The 19,756-nt window shown below is 39.0% G+C and overlaps 1 protein-coding gene across 4 annotated transcripts in view; it reads right to left on the bottom strand.

The window, feature by feature from the left end:
• Positions 1–2,367: 2,367 nt before the first annotated feature.
• Positions 2,368–19,756, bottom strand: part of ZFX (zinc finger protein X-linked) — a 55,654-nt gene continuing 38,265 nt past the window's right edge. For 3 of the 4 annotated variants that reach the window (XM_075539651.1, XM_075539648.1, XM_075539650.1), the window contains exons 4-8: positions 7,653–7,802; positions 7,278–7,421; positions 6,498–6,650; positions 5,820–5,960; positions 2,368–4,839 (exon numbers count right to left, since the gene is read on the bottom strand). In XM_075539651.1, the coding sequence (XP_075395766.1) occupies positions 3,656–4,839; positions 5,820–5,960; positions 6,498–6,650; positions 7,278–7,421; positions 7,653–7,802 (1,772 nt within the window). In that variant the 3' untranslated portion in view covers positions 2,368–3,655. The remainder of the gene's footprint in view (positions 4,840–5,819; positions 5,961–6,497; positions 6,651–7,277; positions 7,422–7,652; positions 7,803–19,756) is intronic. The other variant, XM_075539652.1, reaches the window with a different exon arrangement.

Raw genomic sequence — 19,756 nt, 5'->3', positions numbered from 1 at the left:
CAGGAGAATGGGAGGCAAATAAGCAAACCTTTTATGAAAAACCAAATGAGCAAAATAAAACCACCTTTTAAGGCCATCTTCATCAAAAGGACTCCTGTCTATCTTCCCTGAAATATTTACTTGCAAATTCACAGGACTGGAATAGTAGCAAAATTTGCATCTGAATCACAAAATTCAAAGCAATCAGTTTGTGCATTCCACGACTGTATAGAACGAATTAAGGAATGGGGAAATGAAAATAATCCACTGCTTTTGAAGTTTATTAGGTTTACAAAAACTGTACATTTTTTTTCTTAAGAAAAAGCATTAACTTAGTACTGGTATCAAATAGACTAAACATTAACAGGAAAATATTCTGATTTTTATTTTTGCACGTTATTCTCAAATACACAATTACAATAATGTCACACATCCCTATATGATTTTCTTTTTAGGTATTTTACTATTTTTTCTTTTTTTACAAAGTGTACAGAGGGAGGGACGTACAATATTTAATAGGATATTTCTACAGAACAATAACTTATATTATGTCCTTGTAAAAATCTGTACCTCTTTAAAACATTTAACTGGAACATCCATTTTTTAGCTTTGCTAATCAAAATTGCTTTAAGAGTTAAAACTAGGTTGTAACTAATGTCAGTACATAACAGTGACTACAATTTTCTCTTTATACAGACAAACACATTTTATATTTACTTGACCAAACCCTTAAATACCTTTTAAAGGTTTCAATATTGTGCTTTAAAAAGAAAAAACAAAACTGTGAATGATTTCAGACTATGTAAGAGAAATAGAAAGGGTGTAAAGTGTTTTCTTTCTCTCCATTTATGTAAAAAAATATAGATGACCAATTATTTGTATTTTCTGTATTAATTTCAAAAGGTGTTTTTAAAATTCTTACATTTTCATGTTTGTATATGTGTTTTCTTTTACATTAATTGAGGGAGAAATAAAATTTATGGGACATTTTTTTAAGTTCTCACGCATTAAGAAAAAAAATACACCCACCAAAACAAAACAAAAAAAACCACCACCATTACCACCACCACCATTACCACCACCACCACCACCACCACCACGGGTGGGGGGGGGGAGGAAAGTTTTAAGTAATAGTACTGCAGGGCAATGAATTACAAAATTATGAGGTTCTTGACTTTTAATTAGAAAAGCTTATTGTTAGAGGGGTCAACCAGTTGCGGTCGAGTTCAAATCACTGTGGCCCCAGATATATCTGAGTGGACCTGTGAGCTCTGGTGGCACAGAGGCTACTAACCACCAAGATCAGGAGTTCAAGCCCACGAGCCTCTGAGGGCGAGAGAGGAAGCTTTCTGCTCCTGTGGTTTCAGCCTCGATTTACACAGGGGCTGTTCGACCCTGTCCTACAGGGTGGGTTGTTGAAATTCATCCAGTGGCAGCAAGTTTGAGTTGGTTGTTTTCCATAGGGTTGGCTTTCCATGTTTGACTTTTCCCAAGCAGACTACTAGGCCTTTCTCGGAAGCACCTCTGGGTGGACTTGCCCTTCTCAATTTCGATTAGCAGTCTAGTACATTAGCCTTGTGAAAACCATGCAAAACACCCAAGGATTCCTCCAAAACCCCAAAATCCATCGGTTGGTTTTGAATGGCATTTAGACTGAAGTTCTTATCAGCCCAAAGAATTTGATATCGAACTAAACTTCACAAGCTTGCCAAATACCAAATATTTCTATTTCTAACCTTATCCATAGAACTCTGAAATACAAATGGCAATGGCAAAGAGAACAGTGAGAAGTGAAACCTGAACAGCATGGAGGGGCTGGAGCACCATCACTAAGTGGCAACGTGGGTAGAAAAAGGTTCTTTTCTTCCAACGTATCAGATACATTATGTGCCAATGGCCATAATAAGGGACACCAAAGAGTGTGCTCGGGTCTCCATGAGTCACAACATCAACTTTATTCACCATTAGTTAACAAAAGTCATCTTACAAATTTATGACTCTAATTTCCAGCAATTTGTTTAAAACAATAAAAGAAAACAAAGAAGTCACCTCTCATTGAAAAAAACAAAAACTGTGAAAGACTTAGTGAGATTCCAAATAAGGCCTCAGATTTTCATTATGTACTTAAAACATTTTAATCTACTAATCAAAGCCAACGGGCGTGTTAGGTTATTATCATTAAGTCTGTTCACTGTGACTGTTTTAAGAAAAACTAGCAAGGCAGGCTGACCTTGCCAAGGGTGAGTCATCCTTAGCACCCACTCTGTCACCTGGAGCCAATGCTGCCCCGCAGACCCCTCTCTCAGTGAGACACACAGTTCCCTCCCTGGCTTTTGGGGGAAAAAAAAACCCAGGAGTTGTGTCTGGCTACTCATCAGCTTTTCAGGAAAAAAAAAAAAGTATATATATATATACACACACACACACACATATATATATATAAAGGCATGAAGCTGAAATTGTATGAAACATTCTATCTAGAATCAACTTCTATTTGTCAATTTACCAAGATAATTAAAGGAAAATACCTTTACTCTTTAAAAATACTAGTGTCCTTATTTTCCTTCTAATTCTTCACCTGAGTAGTCTCTCTGAAGAGCATCATTCACAGAATGCCCTCTCATGCATCCCTGGATCTTTCACGTTATTGTAAATTTAATACTTTTCATTATAGATTTTAAAATAACTACTACTTGGGGTTGTGTGTATAAATACATAAAATAAGCAATACACACAGATACATGTTATATATATGTGTACTTATATATAATTCAGGGTACATTTACATATATAAACTTGCAAAAGATTCTATGAGCCACGAATTACTTCCAAGAGATTCCAAAATTCGGTCTTCAAGAAGTCTCATTGGTAGCACACAATCATTCCAAGACAAAGCAGCACAGACAGAATAATAAAAATACAACAGGGTCGAGCAAAAGCTATCAATAAAGGGTTTCTAAACATTTGCTGGGTTGACAGGAGGTGGGAGTATGCCAAAGAGAGTCATTACTTTGTCTGCTACATCAAATGAAAAGGAAACACGAACCTGACCAGTTCTTTTACTCAGTAATTCTAAAGACACAGAAGCTCAACTGGAGTATCTGTCAAGTGTCACGGGGTCTGAAAAGAGTATTAAGCAAGACAAGTAAATGACTTCCATGTTATGATCATTAGACCTGACTGTAAAATCTCATTTATATTAGTAGCTGTCTCTGATTTTATTGTGAGAAATATGGGCGCGGGGCAGGATGGGGCAAAGGGAGGTTAAAAAAAAAATCAACATGAAATACTTGCAGAGTTATCAATCTAAAGTTATCTTAACTTTAAGTTAAATGGTCTTAGAATTCTGAGTACCATAAAGGTAAGCAAGGTAAATTTTTAAATAAATATAAAACTTCTAAGATAAAAAAATTCCGCAAAAAATCAGGGATTACTTTATTAAAAGCAGCTGACTTGTTGCCGCTTTGCCCCAAGTATTAAACAAACTGGGTGGAATTCTAAACACATTATTGAACAAATGGTTAAAAAAAAAAAAAAGCAACTATAAGCCATAATTCTATTTGTTTGTACACAGCATAAATCAATATACAGTATTATATGTGGGCGAGACTAATTTGCTTTAAAATGAATTTCCGCTTCAAGGCCAATCTCTCTACTCAAGTCTGTAGAGAGGACGTTAGGGCAGGTCAACTTCTTTATGATGTCGCATTATGTGCTGGTTCTTTTCTGAAGGTCTCCGGAACCCCTTCTTGCAGTACTCACAGCGGTGAGGGTAGTCTTTTGTATGAATGGAAATAACATGTCGCTTGAAGCCCGAGGCATCGGTAGTGCTATACTCACAGTACTCACACTGGTACACCTTCCTGCCACTGTGGGTCTTCATATGCTTTTTCAGCTCATTCTGTTGTCGAAATCCCTTTCTACACCTCTTGCACCTAAATGGGAGATCCTTCGTGTGGACTGAGAGAATATGGCGACTGAGAACAAATGGGTCAGCGATCTTAAAGTCACAATGTCTACACTGGTGCATTTTTTTACCCTTGTGGGCAGCGACATGTTTCTTGAGTTCGGAGGGTCGGTGAAAGCCCTTATCACACATGTCACACTTGTGTGGGTAGTCCTTAGTGTGAACTGAAATTATGTGTCGCTTCAAATCACTTGAGTTCGAACTCTTGTGGTCGCAGTGCAAACACTGGTGTGTTTTGCTTTCTTGGTGGATAAGAGCATGTTGCTGCACCTCTTTGGTATCTGAGAAAGTCAGGAGACAAATGTCACACTTGAATGGCATCTCTTTACTATGCTTAGTTTTTACATGCGTTTTCAAGTTGGAAGAGTCTGCAGACCTGTATTCGCAGTACTGGCACTGGTACGGCTTCTCCCCAGTATGGATTCGCATGTGCTTTTTGAGCTCCGATGGGTGGCGAAAACCTTTACCGCACTCCACGCAAATATGAGGAAAGTTCTTGCTGTGGACTGCCAGAAGGTGGCGATTCAATAACCCTTGCTCAGCCGTTTCGTATTCACAGAATTTACACTTGTGCATTTTGTTGGCTCCTTTCTCCTTATGCACCATTTTGTGAGTAAACAAAGCCCCAGTGTGAGAGAAATGCTTCCCACACTCGTCGCATTCAATGGCCTTCTCGGCCTTGCTGGTCAGCTTGTGGCTCTCGAGGTGGTTGTGTAAACTTATCTTCTTGTTGGTAGTGTAGTCACAATCAGTACAGCGGTATTTCTTCTTGGCCAGGTGTTCTGGATGGTTTTTCATGTGCCTTTTCAAGAAGCCTCTTGACTTAAACTTCTTCCCACAAATCATGCACGGATACACAGTCAAGGGATGTCCATCAGGGCCAATAATTATTGCTAATAAAAGAAAAAGAAAGGTACATGAGACATCAAGGTTCTCTGCTGCTTTCATAAGCATTCCAACTTTGTGTTCTGTACCTAAATGAAGCTGTCTACTACCTAACATTCCCTTAAGCAGTTTTCAACATAAGAGATCTATAGCCACTTCGTCCTAACAAGAACCCGGCCTGGAAACCTCATTCAGTAATTCTCTACCCATCTCACTCCCTCTGGTTTAAAACAACAACAGGGAGTAGACATGTAACTTCCATCAACTAATGACAGAAGCTTTACTAATTTAGCACTCTGTGGAAAAGTATTCATAAAAAAATTAATGCTTGCTTATGAACATTTTTCTTTGATTATTACAAAGACCTTAACAGGTTAATTTACAGTCCTATCAGATACAAATAAAAGAATTTACATCAAGTTGATTCTGCCTTCTGGTGACCCTGTAGGACAGGGCATAACTAGCCCGAGGGCTTCCAAAGCTATAAATCTATGTGAGCAGACAGCCTCATCTTTCTCACGTGGCCCAGTATACAAGGAGGCTTCAAAACGCGTGGGTAACTGTTCATTTCACTTTTAAACAATCTTTATGCTAACGGTGTAAGAGACAGGGCTGTGCCATATGAATGGAAATATTTGTCTTGATGCTCTCTGTACATGGTGTCTGCCTTGTGCTACCATAAATAAATTCTTTTTATAGTTACTATCTGTAACGTATTTGAGGGATTTCTTTTCATTTCTACTTATCACCACCTAAGTTCTAAAAAGAAAAAATTCCCATCCATGTTTGCTCCATCTCCAATTCCTTTTGATCAGAGGTAATCATTCATGAATATCACTCAAGTCTTAAAATTAGTGTCAAATGCAATACCGAAACTACCTGAGGTCTAACAACTACAGTGCCGCCGCAACGCCTCTGGGGATACATGCTAGAGTGCAGACCGGGAGTGGGCAGAGGACGCTGCGCTGTGGAGCTTGTGGGCCCTCACCTGTTTGGTATTGCCTGGAATCAGGTCTTCTCCTTTTCTTTGGTTTTTGTTTAGCCAGTCTGCCGAGCCCAGCAGACTCATCTATGTGCAACAGGGCACTTGCAGTGCCATTCCGGTTTTCAATTCCATCAGTATTATTACCTAACAATGTGCATTAGAAAACAAAATGATACAGTATTATCAGTGATAAAGAATCAGGGCTTCTTTAAAAACTACCACAAAGACAATTAAGCCATGATACTCATGAATGACAGAAACTCCCCCTTCTATAGGCTATGGGTTTTTATACAGCCCAATCGAAGGACAGGCCTCATTTCCAAATCTGAAAACCACATGTCAGCACTTTGTCCTGTCCAACACTTTGTTGTCGCCTGGAACTGTAAAGTCCTGGGCTACAAATGATCAAGAGGAAATGCCTCAGCTAACAAATCTGTGAACTTCTTGCAGTACTTCCTTCTGCATGATACACCGGGCATGAAGGCAATGCCTGGTGAAAATAAACACTAAACATAGACTTCATAATCTGCCTCTACTCTCCTTGAAATCAAATAAACTTTACAGGGGACTGGGATCTCAGATGGTTGAAACCTACGCCCACAGAAATCATGTGAAAACCATGAATTCATGTTTAAGGAGCAACCAACTTGAGCTTCAGAGTTGCTCTAAACTAAGACCTACCATAAGCAGCTGCCCATGCAATTGGCATGAAGGTTTTGATTTCATTGTCGTCTATCTGTTGTTCGTGTGCGGCAGCGGCGGCGGCGGCAGCGGCGGCATCTTCCTCTCCAACAATCACTTCCATATAAACCTCGTCGGCAATTTCAGCAACATCTACAGAGAAAATCATACGAGCTTTCATGACATGGTTTCCCGTTCACCAGAAAGAGATTTTAATTGGAATCCAGTTAATAAACAAATTGGCATAAGGGTTCCAATGTCACATGCATTCACATTTGTTGAATGAATCAATAATTTCTTGACTCTCACCATAATTTGTTTCATTTTCTAACAGTTTTATTGGCATATAATTCACATATCACACAATTCAATAGCTCAAATCAATCACCTTGAGAGTTGTTCAGTTATCATTGCGATCAATTTTAGAACATTTTCTTCTTTCATGTTATCAGCTCTCCATTTCCCGCCAGCCTCCCCTGTCATCCCCCACCCCCCTCACACCAAGAAACCATCAATGAAGTCTCTGTCTTTATAGCGTTACCCATCCTGGATTTCATATTCAGAGAGACAAACTACAACAGTCATACCAAAGTAAAGCAACACTCTAAAAGCACACAAAGAACTGCTGATGTTTCCCTGTGAAACACAGCAGAACAAACTCTGCAGTACTACGCTTCCTTTTCCTTCAGAAACTGGGTGGGAAAAAAAGGTGTGTGTGTGCGTGTGTGTGTAAATGGAGCGTACAGAAACAATGTTTTCACCCACAAAAATGTCACCTACTTAAATCCTCATCTTCTTGCTGAGAGTCATTTACAGTCATATAAACCATCTTTTCCCTTGGGACACGAATACTGTTGTTCTGGTCAAGTAGTTCCACTCCATGATCATTCTCAGGCTCACTCTCCACAATGTCCACTGTTCCACCTATCAGGGAAGAGGACAGCTCTAAGAATTTATGTGAAAACTTCATTTCTTGTTTCATTTTATTGCTGTCCACATACTTTTACACTAATTACTACATTAAGATTCCTCTCAAAAAAAAAAAAAAAAAAGCTTTCTTTAGAAAAGATTTCAAATGTTCTCAAACTAACCCAAGAGTCATCAAGCAGAGAGTCAGGAGCAGGGTGTAACAGATGGAAGGAAAGTTCCTCTTACCTAAGTCATCCTCCCCAGGGTCAGCTTTAAAAATGTAGACTTTGATGACTTCAGGACAAGTGCCGTCCACTTTACAAGGATCGATTTCTGATTCTGCGTCCATGGTCATCCCAGAGGAACCATCGTGTTCTATTTTGCCAGCATCGTCCACTGGAAAGACAGGAAATACATCACAAATGACATTAGCATATGCTCCCATAAAACGTTCCCATTTTCAAACATCCTTTTTATAAATGGAATTGCTAACCTGATTCACATGTAAACTGGGATGTGACCTAGGCAAGAAGTCAATAATTAAAAAATTAAAAGTCTTAACACTTAAAAATGAAATTGGTAACGAAGACAAAAAACCTCTGCTTTAAAAAGAAAAAAAAACTCTAGTGAAAATAATATGAGGGGACTTCAAAATGTTTCAGAAAGTTCACGGTAAAATTTGTTTTTCTTTTCATTCTACTTTTCCACAAACATTTTTGAAGTCCCCTTGTATAGTTATGATTCAATCATTTGTTCAATGAAACAGGGCATAAAATGTTCATTTAAGGGAAAAGAAAATTTATCCAATGGGAGGATTCTGGGAAGGCAACTCAAAGGGACGAAGGGTTAAAGAAAAAGCATGATGAGGGAATTGAAGACAACCTAAATGGACCTTCTCCTCTGGGCTTTGATCCGACTCCCCTCTGCTTAGCCTTCACCTCTGCCAGATAGGCCCCTTGAGCCAATCCACAGAGAAAACATTTCTGTGGTGTTTCTTAAATGGGCTCAGCATTGATAAATTCAACTTTTTAAGAGATGAGATACAAATTTAGTTAGATTGCCAAGTTTTCATTAGCCTTTGCCACACTTTCTATTGTGCTACACTCATATATTAACCTCTCGTCTAGGTTCTGGAGACAAAATATAAATAAGTTATGAACTCAAGACATTAACAGTCTATAGAGAAAAAGCAAACAAGTAAATAGTCATTCGAAAACGCAGTAACAACACAGCGTCCATATATTAAGTTGGGACAGTACTCTACATTTTACAATAGAGCAAACTGAAGTGTACAGAGTGACTAACTTATGGGAAGCCTCACCGAATTCAAATTCCAAATAATATGACTTCCATTTAGGGTTCATCAACCTCTCAGGTTTAGAGAGTTATTTCATGGGGTTTCTATCATTAGAAGCAATGGTGGTGATTTTTGACAGGGCACGGGGCGCGCGGGGCTGGAGGGTGACTAAATAGTCTAAAGATGATCACCATGTTGTGTAACCATGTGGTGGTGGTTTTGATTCCAATAGTTTTAAATTAATAGTTGTTGCTTGTATAATGTACATCCATTTTAAGCATCAGTAGAGACAGAACTTAGATTCTGACGTTTTTGAAAACATACTCATGCAAATTCCTGTCATGTAGATCTAAAAATTGCATTTATCTAAATCAAAATTCTTACATAAAACATCAAGATGAATGTGGCTGTTTCAAAAGCCAACATTATAAAGCAAAAATACAGTGACAATTTATACAACATATCTTCTTTCATAAACCCAGACCATCCAGATCCCAAATAAATTATTTGCTGGGAAATGCTTGCAAATAGCACCCCAATGCCTTCATTCTTATTTATTTTGTCATTTGCTAACATGAAAGCACCACTTAATCATTGTACTTCCTTCCAATGGGCAAGAATCCCCGGGCAGTTTCTTTTTAGTCTTTTTCTGGACACTGCAACATTATGTGGCAGAGGATATTTCTACGTCCGTATTATGTGCTGCAAACATATCCAGGTACACAGTACAGAGGGGAAAGTTACACGTCTTAGCCATAACCAAACACCTTGAGAGGCTGAGTCACTGGGCAAAACATAGTCCATTAAGGCAATGTTTTTTCTCAATTTCACTTTGGTGTGTATTGATCACAGTTTTAAAAGCTTGTAAGCTACCATCTAGGATGCAACTATTGGTCTCTTCCCATCCAAAGCAAAGAAGAAGACAATCAAAGACTCAAGGAAATATTTAGTCCACAAGACTAATGAACCACACTGAACTTCAGCTTTTATTAGCCTAGGACCAGAAAAATTTGGTAGTGCCTGGCTACCACTACTGACATCTCTGATAAGGATCATGATTAGAAAGTCCTGAACTAGGGGGAGGGGTGGGGGTGGATAGAGAACAAAATTCAATATCACAAAAGACTATATTTACTAATGTGATAAAAGACTAGTGGAACCCTTGAGATAAAGGCCCTCAGGTACCCTTCAAGCCTCTAACGTGAACAATAACACCCATGAGAAATGTACTCCTCAAAACAGTCAGTCATATGAGACCAAAAGGCAGCAACTGGCTCAAAACAAAGGTCAGCAAGCAGGAAAACACAGGAGCGATGGGCTAATGGGAATGAGAACTCCAGGGAGGAAGTAAAGGAGCACTATTACATTGAGGGGATTTCAACTAATGTCACACAGCAAAATGTGTATCAACTATTGAATGGGGGAACTAATGTGCTTTGTAAAGTTTCACTCAAACTACAAAAAAATGTGTTTTAAAAGTATACAGAATAAAAAAGGGGCTCAAATAGTGAGAGCAATCTTGAAAAAGAACAGAGTAAAGTACATACACTTTCAGACCTGAAAACCTAACATAAAGATATAGTAATCAAAGTAGGCAGATACTATACAATGACAGTATATCAATGTAACAGAACGGAGAGTCCAGAGTTGCACATCTGTAGTGAATTAATCTTTGACATGAGTATTAAGTTCATCCAACGGAGAAAGAATAGTCTAATATAGTATTTAGAAAACGGCATTTCCATATACAAAAGAATGAAGTTGGACCCATACATGAAAGTTCACACCATACATGAAAACTAACTCAAAATGGATCAAAGATCTATATGTGAGACCTAAAACCACAACATTCTTAAAAGAAAACCTAAGGGTAATGATTCTACTCTTCAGTAACTGGATCCTAGACATGATGCAGAAAGTGTAGCAGCAAAAGACCGTGGATAAACAGATAAAATTTAAAACTATTGTACATTGAATGACTATCACAAAGTAAGATGTGAGAGAAAAATTGGGAAGCAATATATCAGATAGGATTTAACATCTGGAGTACAAGAACTCCTATAACTTAAAAAAGACAATCTAATTTAAAGGGGTGGGGGAGTGCATACAAAAGATTTGGATAGACATTTCACCAAAGAAGATATATTAGGGGCTTCAAAAAAGTCCAGTCTTCCCATTCCATTTTTTCACAAGCTTTTAGAAACTCGCTTTTGTAAATGGCCAAAAACACATGAAGAGATTCTCATAGCTTTTGGGGAGGTGCAAATCAAAACCACAGACTAAAATTGATTGTGGTGATAATTGATCAACTCTTTTTAATATATTAAAACTAGTGAATTGTATGATATGTGAATTAATAATACTGTTAAAACACACACATGGTGAGAAAAGAGCCAACAGCCAACATTATATTTAATGTACATTTACTCCTTGAAATCAGGAACAAGATAAGGGTGCCCATTCTCACCATGCCTATTCAACATTGCATTAGAATTGCTATAGGCAGAGCCGTAAAGCAAGATTGGAAAAAGCAGTAAAACATGATCAGAATAGAAGAGATAAATATCTATTTATGCACGATATGATCATATATATAAAATATAGGAAATCCCAAAGAAACTATAAAACTTCTAGAGCTAATCAAAGAAATTGAGATGAGCAAAGTGCTAAGGTACAAGGGTAAACAGCTTCTGTGTGGCAACAGTGAGAAATCTGAAAAGAAAATTAAGGGGGAAACATTCCATTTGCATGAGCATCTAAGAGAAGAAAATAGCCAGGACTAAATTTAACCAGGGACGTGAAGGATCCCAGACCTAACAACAGGTCTCTGTGTGCCCGGAGCAACAGGAGAGGCAGGACTAGAAAGAGGATGTAGACTGTCCGGCTCCTGGCCTCCAAGTAAGACTGCCTGAGAGGTCTTGAGAAGAGAACTGGATGGTGCTCAGCTACCATTACTAGACATTTTCATCAAAGAGTCTATAGAAGTGTGAAGAAATGGGAGAAAATATGGAGCAGAAGTTCAAATTCTCATGGAATCCAGATTTCTTGGCGCCGTGGAGACTAAAAGAACCCCCCCAAACTATTGCCCAGACAACATCTCAAACCAAAAACCTTCCCTTGATGTCTTCTTAAAGCCTAACAATTGTTTGTTTGGCTTACCTAGTAAAAAATGTCGGCCTTCAGCATTATGCTTTTTTAGGAACTACAGACGGAATCAACTTGATGACAGCAATTCAGAAGAATACATAAGGAACTTCAGGGGGCAGTAAGTTTAAGTTAATGGAAGAGGAAGAACTCAAAAGTAAGGTGAGAATAGTTGCACAACTCAAAAATGTAATCAATGTAACTGAGCTTTACATGTACTAACTGTTGAATTGGCGATGTTTTGCTGTGTACATTCTCAGCAACAGTAAAAGGAAAATCTTAAAACCACAACGAAATACCACCTGTGGATTTCCAGGGCTGTATATCATTACGGGAATGGAAAGCCTCATCTTCCTCCCACAGAGGAGCTGATGGGTTTGAACTGCTGACCTTGCATTTAGTAGCCTCCATGTAACCCCACTATGCCACCAGGGCTCCTGGTATAGTTCCTGTGAAAAAGTTTGGTGGTTCCTCAAAAAAGTTAAGAATAGAATAACCGCATGATCCAGCAATTTCACTTCTAGCTATACACCCAATGAATCAAAAGCAGAAATACAGATACTTAATTGTGGTGAAGTAAAATTTCTTACTATGGCACTTGTATCCATTTCTCTATAACTCCCACTAAATGACTGGGTGAGATCATGCAAATTGGGTATACGAGGCTCTTAACTCAAGAATTGGTCAGTTTTACCATTCCCCTGGCTATATAAATGAGGCACCTCAGAAGCAGGAAGAGAGAATTCTTGGGACCATCAAGGAAAAAAAAGAGTCCAAACCCAAGCTAGAGGTGGCAGAGGCCATGCTACATGGAGACCAGAGGCCAAAGCAAGGAGAACATGAAACAAAGCAGAGGAGCCGCGCTGAATCTATGAAACTGTGACAAAGATCAGCCCCATGGAACAAGATAAAGGGGATCATGTAGCTGAGAAGCTGAGGACTAGAGAGGCACAAGGTTATTGGCAGAAGCAATGTGCAACTATGGACCAAAGTTTGTATACTTTATCCTTGTTTTCTGATGTTGGCTTAGAGCCTGCTAACTTCCCTAATAAGCCCCCATAACTGTGCATAATATCTGTGCATTCTTTGTGACCAGTGCAATGGGTTATCGAGCTCGGCAGAGAAGTAGAGTCCTGTGGGAGCAATGGTTGATCTTAGAATAGGAAGATGGAAGGTGGCGGCATGTCTGATCTCTGCCTTGTGGCAATTGGCCTTGGTATGGAGTGGAATTCTCCTTCTACATTGTGTAGTCAGAGGTCAGATGTGGTCCCAATACCATTTTCTCATGTACACACCCAATTTTATTAGAGCTCTCTTCTCAGTAGCCAAAGAGCAGAAGCAAGCTAACAGACGAATGGATAAAGAAAAGGTGGTGGGTATATGTATACTCTGGAATAGCATGAAACCTTAAAGAGAAATGAAGTCCTGAGACATGCTACAACGTGGGATGATCTGAATGGGTGCCTCTAGGTATGTGTGTATGTATGGACAGAAGTACTTACTTCTAATCAGAGGTTTGCGAATGTCTACTCTAAGTGCTAGGTGGCTTATAAGCACAGCAGGGCAACTGCAAGGTAGGCATTTTAGTTCTACTATCCCGCTGGCCTTAAGATGGACTAGAAGGGATCAAGCCATGAACACTGTTACAGCACCTGCAATAATCCAGGTGAGGCTGATGTCATGAACCAGGAAAGAAGTAAGTATACATGGAGAACAAGGCTGGACTTAAGTGATAGTGTGGGGCTAAAATACGCAAGACTACAAACAAAACATGATACATTAGTCAAGGATAACTTTGGATTTTCTGACTTAGGTGGCTAAATGGTTGGGGTCAGAAATACAGGAAGAAAAAGAAGGGATTTCTTTTGTGTGTTATATTTATTTAAGGTCCAATGGGTAGTTTCCCTCAAGAGTAATATGCACTCTGAGTCAGGTTCACCATTATCTTCACTGTCTGTTTTCCCCCATCTTTCCTATTCAGAGTACAGAGTCTGTATTACTGGGAGTTTGAAAACAGAATCTGGTGACAGTAGACGTTGAGTGTTGATAAAACAATGGTTCAATGAGTGACTGAGATGTGATGCCTGCTGTTGGATATTCGAGTGTAAAAGCTGAAGGCTGACACACAGATTGAGAACCTTCAGTTGAGTCTCAAGGAAGCCTTGAGATCACATGAGAATCTGCTGTAGGAGGAAGAGCGGACAGAGGACAAGGTCCTGGAGAATGCCATAATTTGAGGGATAGGAAGAAGAGTTCATAAAAGAGGAAAAAACTGGAGAGGTTGGTGGGAAGGAGAGGTTGATGGGAAGGCAGGAAGGAAGCGAAGGAGTTATATGTTTCAGGACTCCTAGTAAGGCCCACCGCAATAGCGCGGCATGCTCTCAAGTCAAGGCTGAACGCCTAGCTGGCTATAGACACTCAGAGATCACTGAAGGTCACAGTGAAAAGAGGTCTAGTGAAAGGTGCATGGGATCAGACTACAATGGGTTTGGAATTCAATGGAGGTGTGAAAATTCTTCAGGAAGTTTACTTTCAGTTTCACTTATTAAGTCTACTTTTAAAAGGAGAACAAAGAGGCACTGAGTAGAATGGGATGTTGGACCACGGACTTTTTTGGTCTTATTGATAACTAATTACTCAAGCATTCTCAGTCTATGCAAAAAAAATATCATAAATATCGAGAAGCTGAGATGGGGGAATGGACAAATTTAGGGATCAAGATTGCAGAGGAAGGGGGAGAGGAAAACTAGGAGCAGAGATGAAGGGATGTGCCTTAAATAGAAAGAAAATTATCTGAGATTAGAGGCAGCAAATGTGGATAGGACTGTCTAGGGAAGGGGGAAGGTGGGCATGCAGTGAACAGGAGTTTGTGGCTGGTGGTTCCAACCACATAAACAAGGGGGCCTCAAAAGTTTGTGAAAAAACATTCCTTATCTTTTCATTTCTAGTTTTCCCATGATCTTTTTGAAGTCAGAATGGTAGACTAGGGTAAGAGCTGGAGAAGCTTGAGAAAGGAGCAGATCTGGCCCAGCTTAGTGATATCAATGTTCAAAGAGACCATCTGGTTAAACTCTCTGTAGAGAGCAGGGGGTCAGATTGATAAACAAAAGCCCCACAGGGCTGGCAAAGCTGTAATCTCTACAGAAGCAGACTGTCATGTCTTTCTCCCACAGAACTGCTGGTGGTTTCAAACTGCTGGGCTTTCGGTTAGCAGCTAAGCGCTTAACCACAGTGCCACCAGGCCTCCAATAAATCAAATAGTGTTTAAATAAACAGGATTTAGCCTGGTTATTTATTAAAGCAAATAAAGCTCATGGGTTTCCTTGAACTTGAGACCAAACATAGCAAATCCACGCCCATGGCGTCGATTCCGAAGCACACACAGACCCATAGTGGAGAGTTTTCTAGGCCTGTAGAGGAGCAGGCAGCTTTCTCTTTCTCCTATAGGGGGGCTGGTAGGTTTTAACTGCCAACTTTGTTGCTAGTAGCCCAATGTCTAACCCAAAGTACCATCAGGGCTCCTCTCAACTCTGAACATAGCTACTCTCAACATAGAGAACTTCAAGTATCTGACTATGTGTAGAGGGCTAAGCATTGAGCTACTAACCATAAGGTTACAGGGTCACAACCATCAGCTACTCTGCTGGAGAAAAAGCGAGTTTCTGCTGCTCAAACTCGAAAGCAGTGGGCTTGACTATGCTTTTTTTTTTTTTGAGGTGGGAAAAGGTATTATGTTCTGACTTCTCTTCTGCTGTGTACTTACTCCTTTTCAGAGTTAATATTTTTATGATACCCCAAATGACTGGGCCAAGGTTATTTTCTTAAAGATGGTTCTATAATTTGAAACTATGGTAGCATTAGAAGGATGGAGGTGTCAGCAAACTGGGCTTAGAGAGTCCAGAATAAGTGTGTCCCCTTCTTTAGTGAACCCACCTGTGAACTGTTTGAGATGGTTGCTGAATGGGCCGCTTCTGGCAAAACAAATCCTAACAGGAACTAGAACCGAAAGTGCCCTTATTGATTGCAAAGAACCAGGTCAAGCTAACTGCTTCTGCATATGTTAATTTGTCAGGAGCCATCAAATAAAACCCTTGGTGCCTAGAAAAACTAATCATATGGAGCCGGTTTACAAAATGGAACTTGGTGTACAAGACTTTGTTGTTGGCTTTCATAACTGTGTGAGCAACTCCATTTCAAATCGCTAGGCCTTCCTACAATGCGCAAAACTACTGCTTTGACAAAGGAAAACTTTTTTACCTGAGGATCTGCCTCATGCAACCTATGAAACAATCCTGAATATGGAAAAACACACAAGTGACTCACTAAGAAAAAAAACAAAATTGATAGTTGTCTTGTTACGTTGGCAAAATTTCTCTGATCTCAAAACGACCATTAAAATTTAATTTTGAAACTGACAAAGGAAGCTTGGAAAATATTGCGTCATCAAACGTATGGCTTCTGCGTAAGTGCCTCCTGCTAATGTGGTAATGAAAAACTGGCACTTTAGAAAAAGGCCTCTCCAAAATAGAAGAGCATAATTTCTGGAAATTAAGACTACTTCTATTAATAACTACCATTTGCAAGGCATTTTGAAATTGCTTTCACATCTCTATATATTTTTATCTCATTTGAATCTCATTTTTTTCAGATAAAAAAACCAAGCCTCTGAGATGGCATAGTGACATGGCCATGGTCAGTGAGGCTCAAGGAAGACAGTGAGGGGGTGGCTGGCTTTACAATTCACACCTGTACTCTCATCTTCTAAATGCTAAAGAACTGTATGTTTACTGTGTAAATGTTGAAGGTGTTAAAAAAATGACCAATAACTCCCACCTAGAGACAACCACCATTGTTAGTAAATGTCTTTCCTGGTTTTTTTTTGGAAAAGCTAAATTGGCAGCACATTGGACACTGTTTCCCCAAGCTTCATATCATAATCTTTAACACGTCACCCAGCATTTTACACTTCAACGCTGAAAGTAAAATATCTGATTTATCAATCATCTCATTAGTCATCGAAAAACCCAAGAAATACAAGATCTATGTGTACACTGTGCTGCTTCCAGGCAGTTTCTGCATAGCCCCAAGAAGAGGGAATATTCAGGGATGGTTATTTGCATTGCTAAGAAACATTGCAGCATCTTAAAATATGGCTCATTAAGATTACAGAAAATGAAATCGTTTCTGGAAAAATTTCCTAGGGATCTAAGAGAGAGACACCCCCCCCACACACCCACACCCCCTAGTTCAAGCCAATTGTTTGTTATAGGATCATTAACCATTATTTTTTAAGAATAGCAAAGCAGAGCTGGCTCTGTTATGTATACAAGAGATCATCAGTGGAGAACTGACCCATGATGGTAGTGATGGTTGACAAGATTGCCAAGCCTGATGCTACACCCTTACGATAGAGGAGCCATTTACTCCTCACAGAAAACAGCCTTACGAAATAGGCAGTATCATGGCTTTTTGCTATTCTCACCTTACGAAGTGTCTAATACACCTCATTGCAATTTTGTCAAGACAAACCTCCTCCAGGAGCATACCAATTGCCAACTAACTGGTTTCCCTCTCCTCTGTCTTCCCCCCAAACACCACACCACACTGCCACCAGCCAGCTACTTTACTATCTAGCCCAGAATGTACCCCATGACCCACACCATGCAAAATACAAAGGACAGATCTAATAATTGATTTTTGCCCAAACTGTCTCTGCTTTGAAGTTTTGTTAAAAGTTATGTTATCAGTAGTGGCAGGCATTTTGCATGAAATAAAATTATTTTTGAGCTAACATAAAGTTTAACATAATTAGTAGGACATGTTATGTCCCAAGGGGTAATATATGCAAAAAGTTGGATTTTCAACCTTATCGGAAGACTTATAAAACAAAATATAACTATCATTAGCTTTGTTGATATAAAACTAACACAGACTGTAAGATAGGTAGGCAGAACAGATTAAGGGGAAAGGAATAGTGCTAGTATCTTCATCTTAAAAAGTAGAGGTCAAAAGATAATTATCATCCATACTTGATGGAACAAAAAATGAAAGTGTCATCTATTAACAGATAAACGGGTCAACAAACGTGGTGTATATACAATGGAGTATCACTCAGCCATAAAGGGAAGTGAAGCTCTAATGGATGCTACAACATGGATGAAGCTGATTGAAATAAATCAGTCACAAAGGACAAATATTGTATGATTCCACTTACACGAAACAGGCAAATATAGAGACTAAAATTTATTAGTGGCACCAAAGGCAGGTGGGAGGAGATGAGGGAGAAGAGTTGCTCAGGGAGCACTGCGTTTCTGTTAAAGGCGCTGGAGGGATGTGGAAAAGCAAAGTGCTCATGAAGAATGTTCTCAATGTCACTGAACTGTACATGTAAAAATTGAGAAATGCCCAAGCGTTTTGTTATACACATTTTATCAGAATTTTTAAGAATTACAATTTTAACGATAAAAAGGTGTTAAAATATTATTAAAATGTAAAAGGCGAAAAAGCCCAAAATGGCTACCAACTAACCTAAAGAGGAAAACTACAGTAAAAGTAAGCAAAGTCACCATCTATTATAGCAGGAAGCAAAAAAGAAACACAAATCCAGAAAGCACATGTTTTTGTATTATGGAAATAAGTACTATTAAAAATGGCTAAAAGAGAAGTAGTTGCCTATGAGGCTGGGGGAAAAGTAGTAAGGCAAAGGATTAGTGCTTTAACTATGTATAAGAAAACATTAAGCTTTTGACACAATTCCACAACCATCACCTCCTCCCCCTTTTAATGCCCCTATGACATTGGGAGATAGGTATCTTAGGGAAAACAATTACTGAAAAAAGAGAAACCAATTCAGGGACTTCTCTAAGTATAAAAAGTTATAATGAGGTCTCCAGGGGATTGTCGCTTGGCCCTTTTGAGTATTTTTTTTATTATTGAGATATAATTCATATATGATAAAATCCACTAGTTTCTGCTAATGGCACTACTAGTGAATAACATTACTATACCATGCCATTAGGAATATTTTAAAAAACAATAAAACCACAAGATGAGAAAGAAATGATCTCTTAATTACAACCCAGAAGCGATCTCAATAACATGTCCACAGTGTTCTTAAAATATCGGCCAGTGTGCTTCTCATGGTCAAGAAAGGGTTCAGTTAAGTGCTGGAATCATTAAGCAGGGTCATTAATATGAATCAATTAATGCGAATCTTAGTGTTACAACTCTGGTGGCCAGATTTCAATAAAGATTTAAAAGTTCTTGTACCAGTTCCAAGAACAACTAAAATTATCACAGGGACACAAACAATTAATGGGCGAAACATGTACTACGAGGACAGAATCAGATTAAAGAAAAAATCTCAGTAAGCTGTAAGTCCATAAACTATGACTAGTAACATCACTAAGTCCCTCTCCGAACCAGTAACGACCAGATAAATCTTCAAATACACTAATTTGGGAGGAGAATAAACATGAATCTGTGTCCTAAATGAAGATGTATCTCAGGGAACAGGTTGAACACAAAAATCTCTTCTAAATGTTTAATAAGAGTCATGGTTGTGAATCTTCGAATTGATATCAAAGAAGGAAACAAAGGTTAAACAAAATAACTCACTGCCATCGGATAGTCGATTCCGACTCATAGTGACCTTGTAAAATGGAGTAGAACTGCCCTTTGGGTTTCTAAGGCCTTTTTACATCTTTATGGGAGCAAGCAGCCTCATCTTTCTCTCTCAGAGCACCCTAGTGGGTTCAAACTGCTGACCCTGAGGTTAGCAGTTCAACATGTAGCCCACTACATCAGCAGGGTGAGTTAACTTGCCCAGATCCATGAGCAGCAGGACTAGCATCTAATTAGAAAGTCATCTCCAAGCTGCAAACATTCCATTTGTTTACCACCATCCTTC

This window comes from Tenrec ecaudatus, chromosome X (genome assembly GCF_050624435.1).
Source record: "Tenrec ecaudatus isolate mTenEca1 chromosome X, mTenEca1.hap1, whole genome shotgun sequence".
Taxonomy (NCBI): Eukaryota; Metazoa; Chordata; class Mammalia; order Afrosoricida; family Tenrecidae; genus Tenrec; species Tenrec ecaudatus.
Note: the sequence above shows the minus strand (reverse complement) of the source record. Positions and strands in the feature narration are given on the sequence as shown.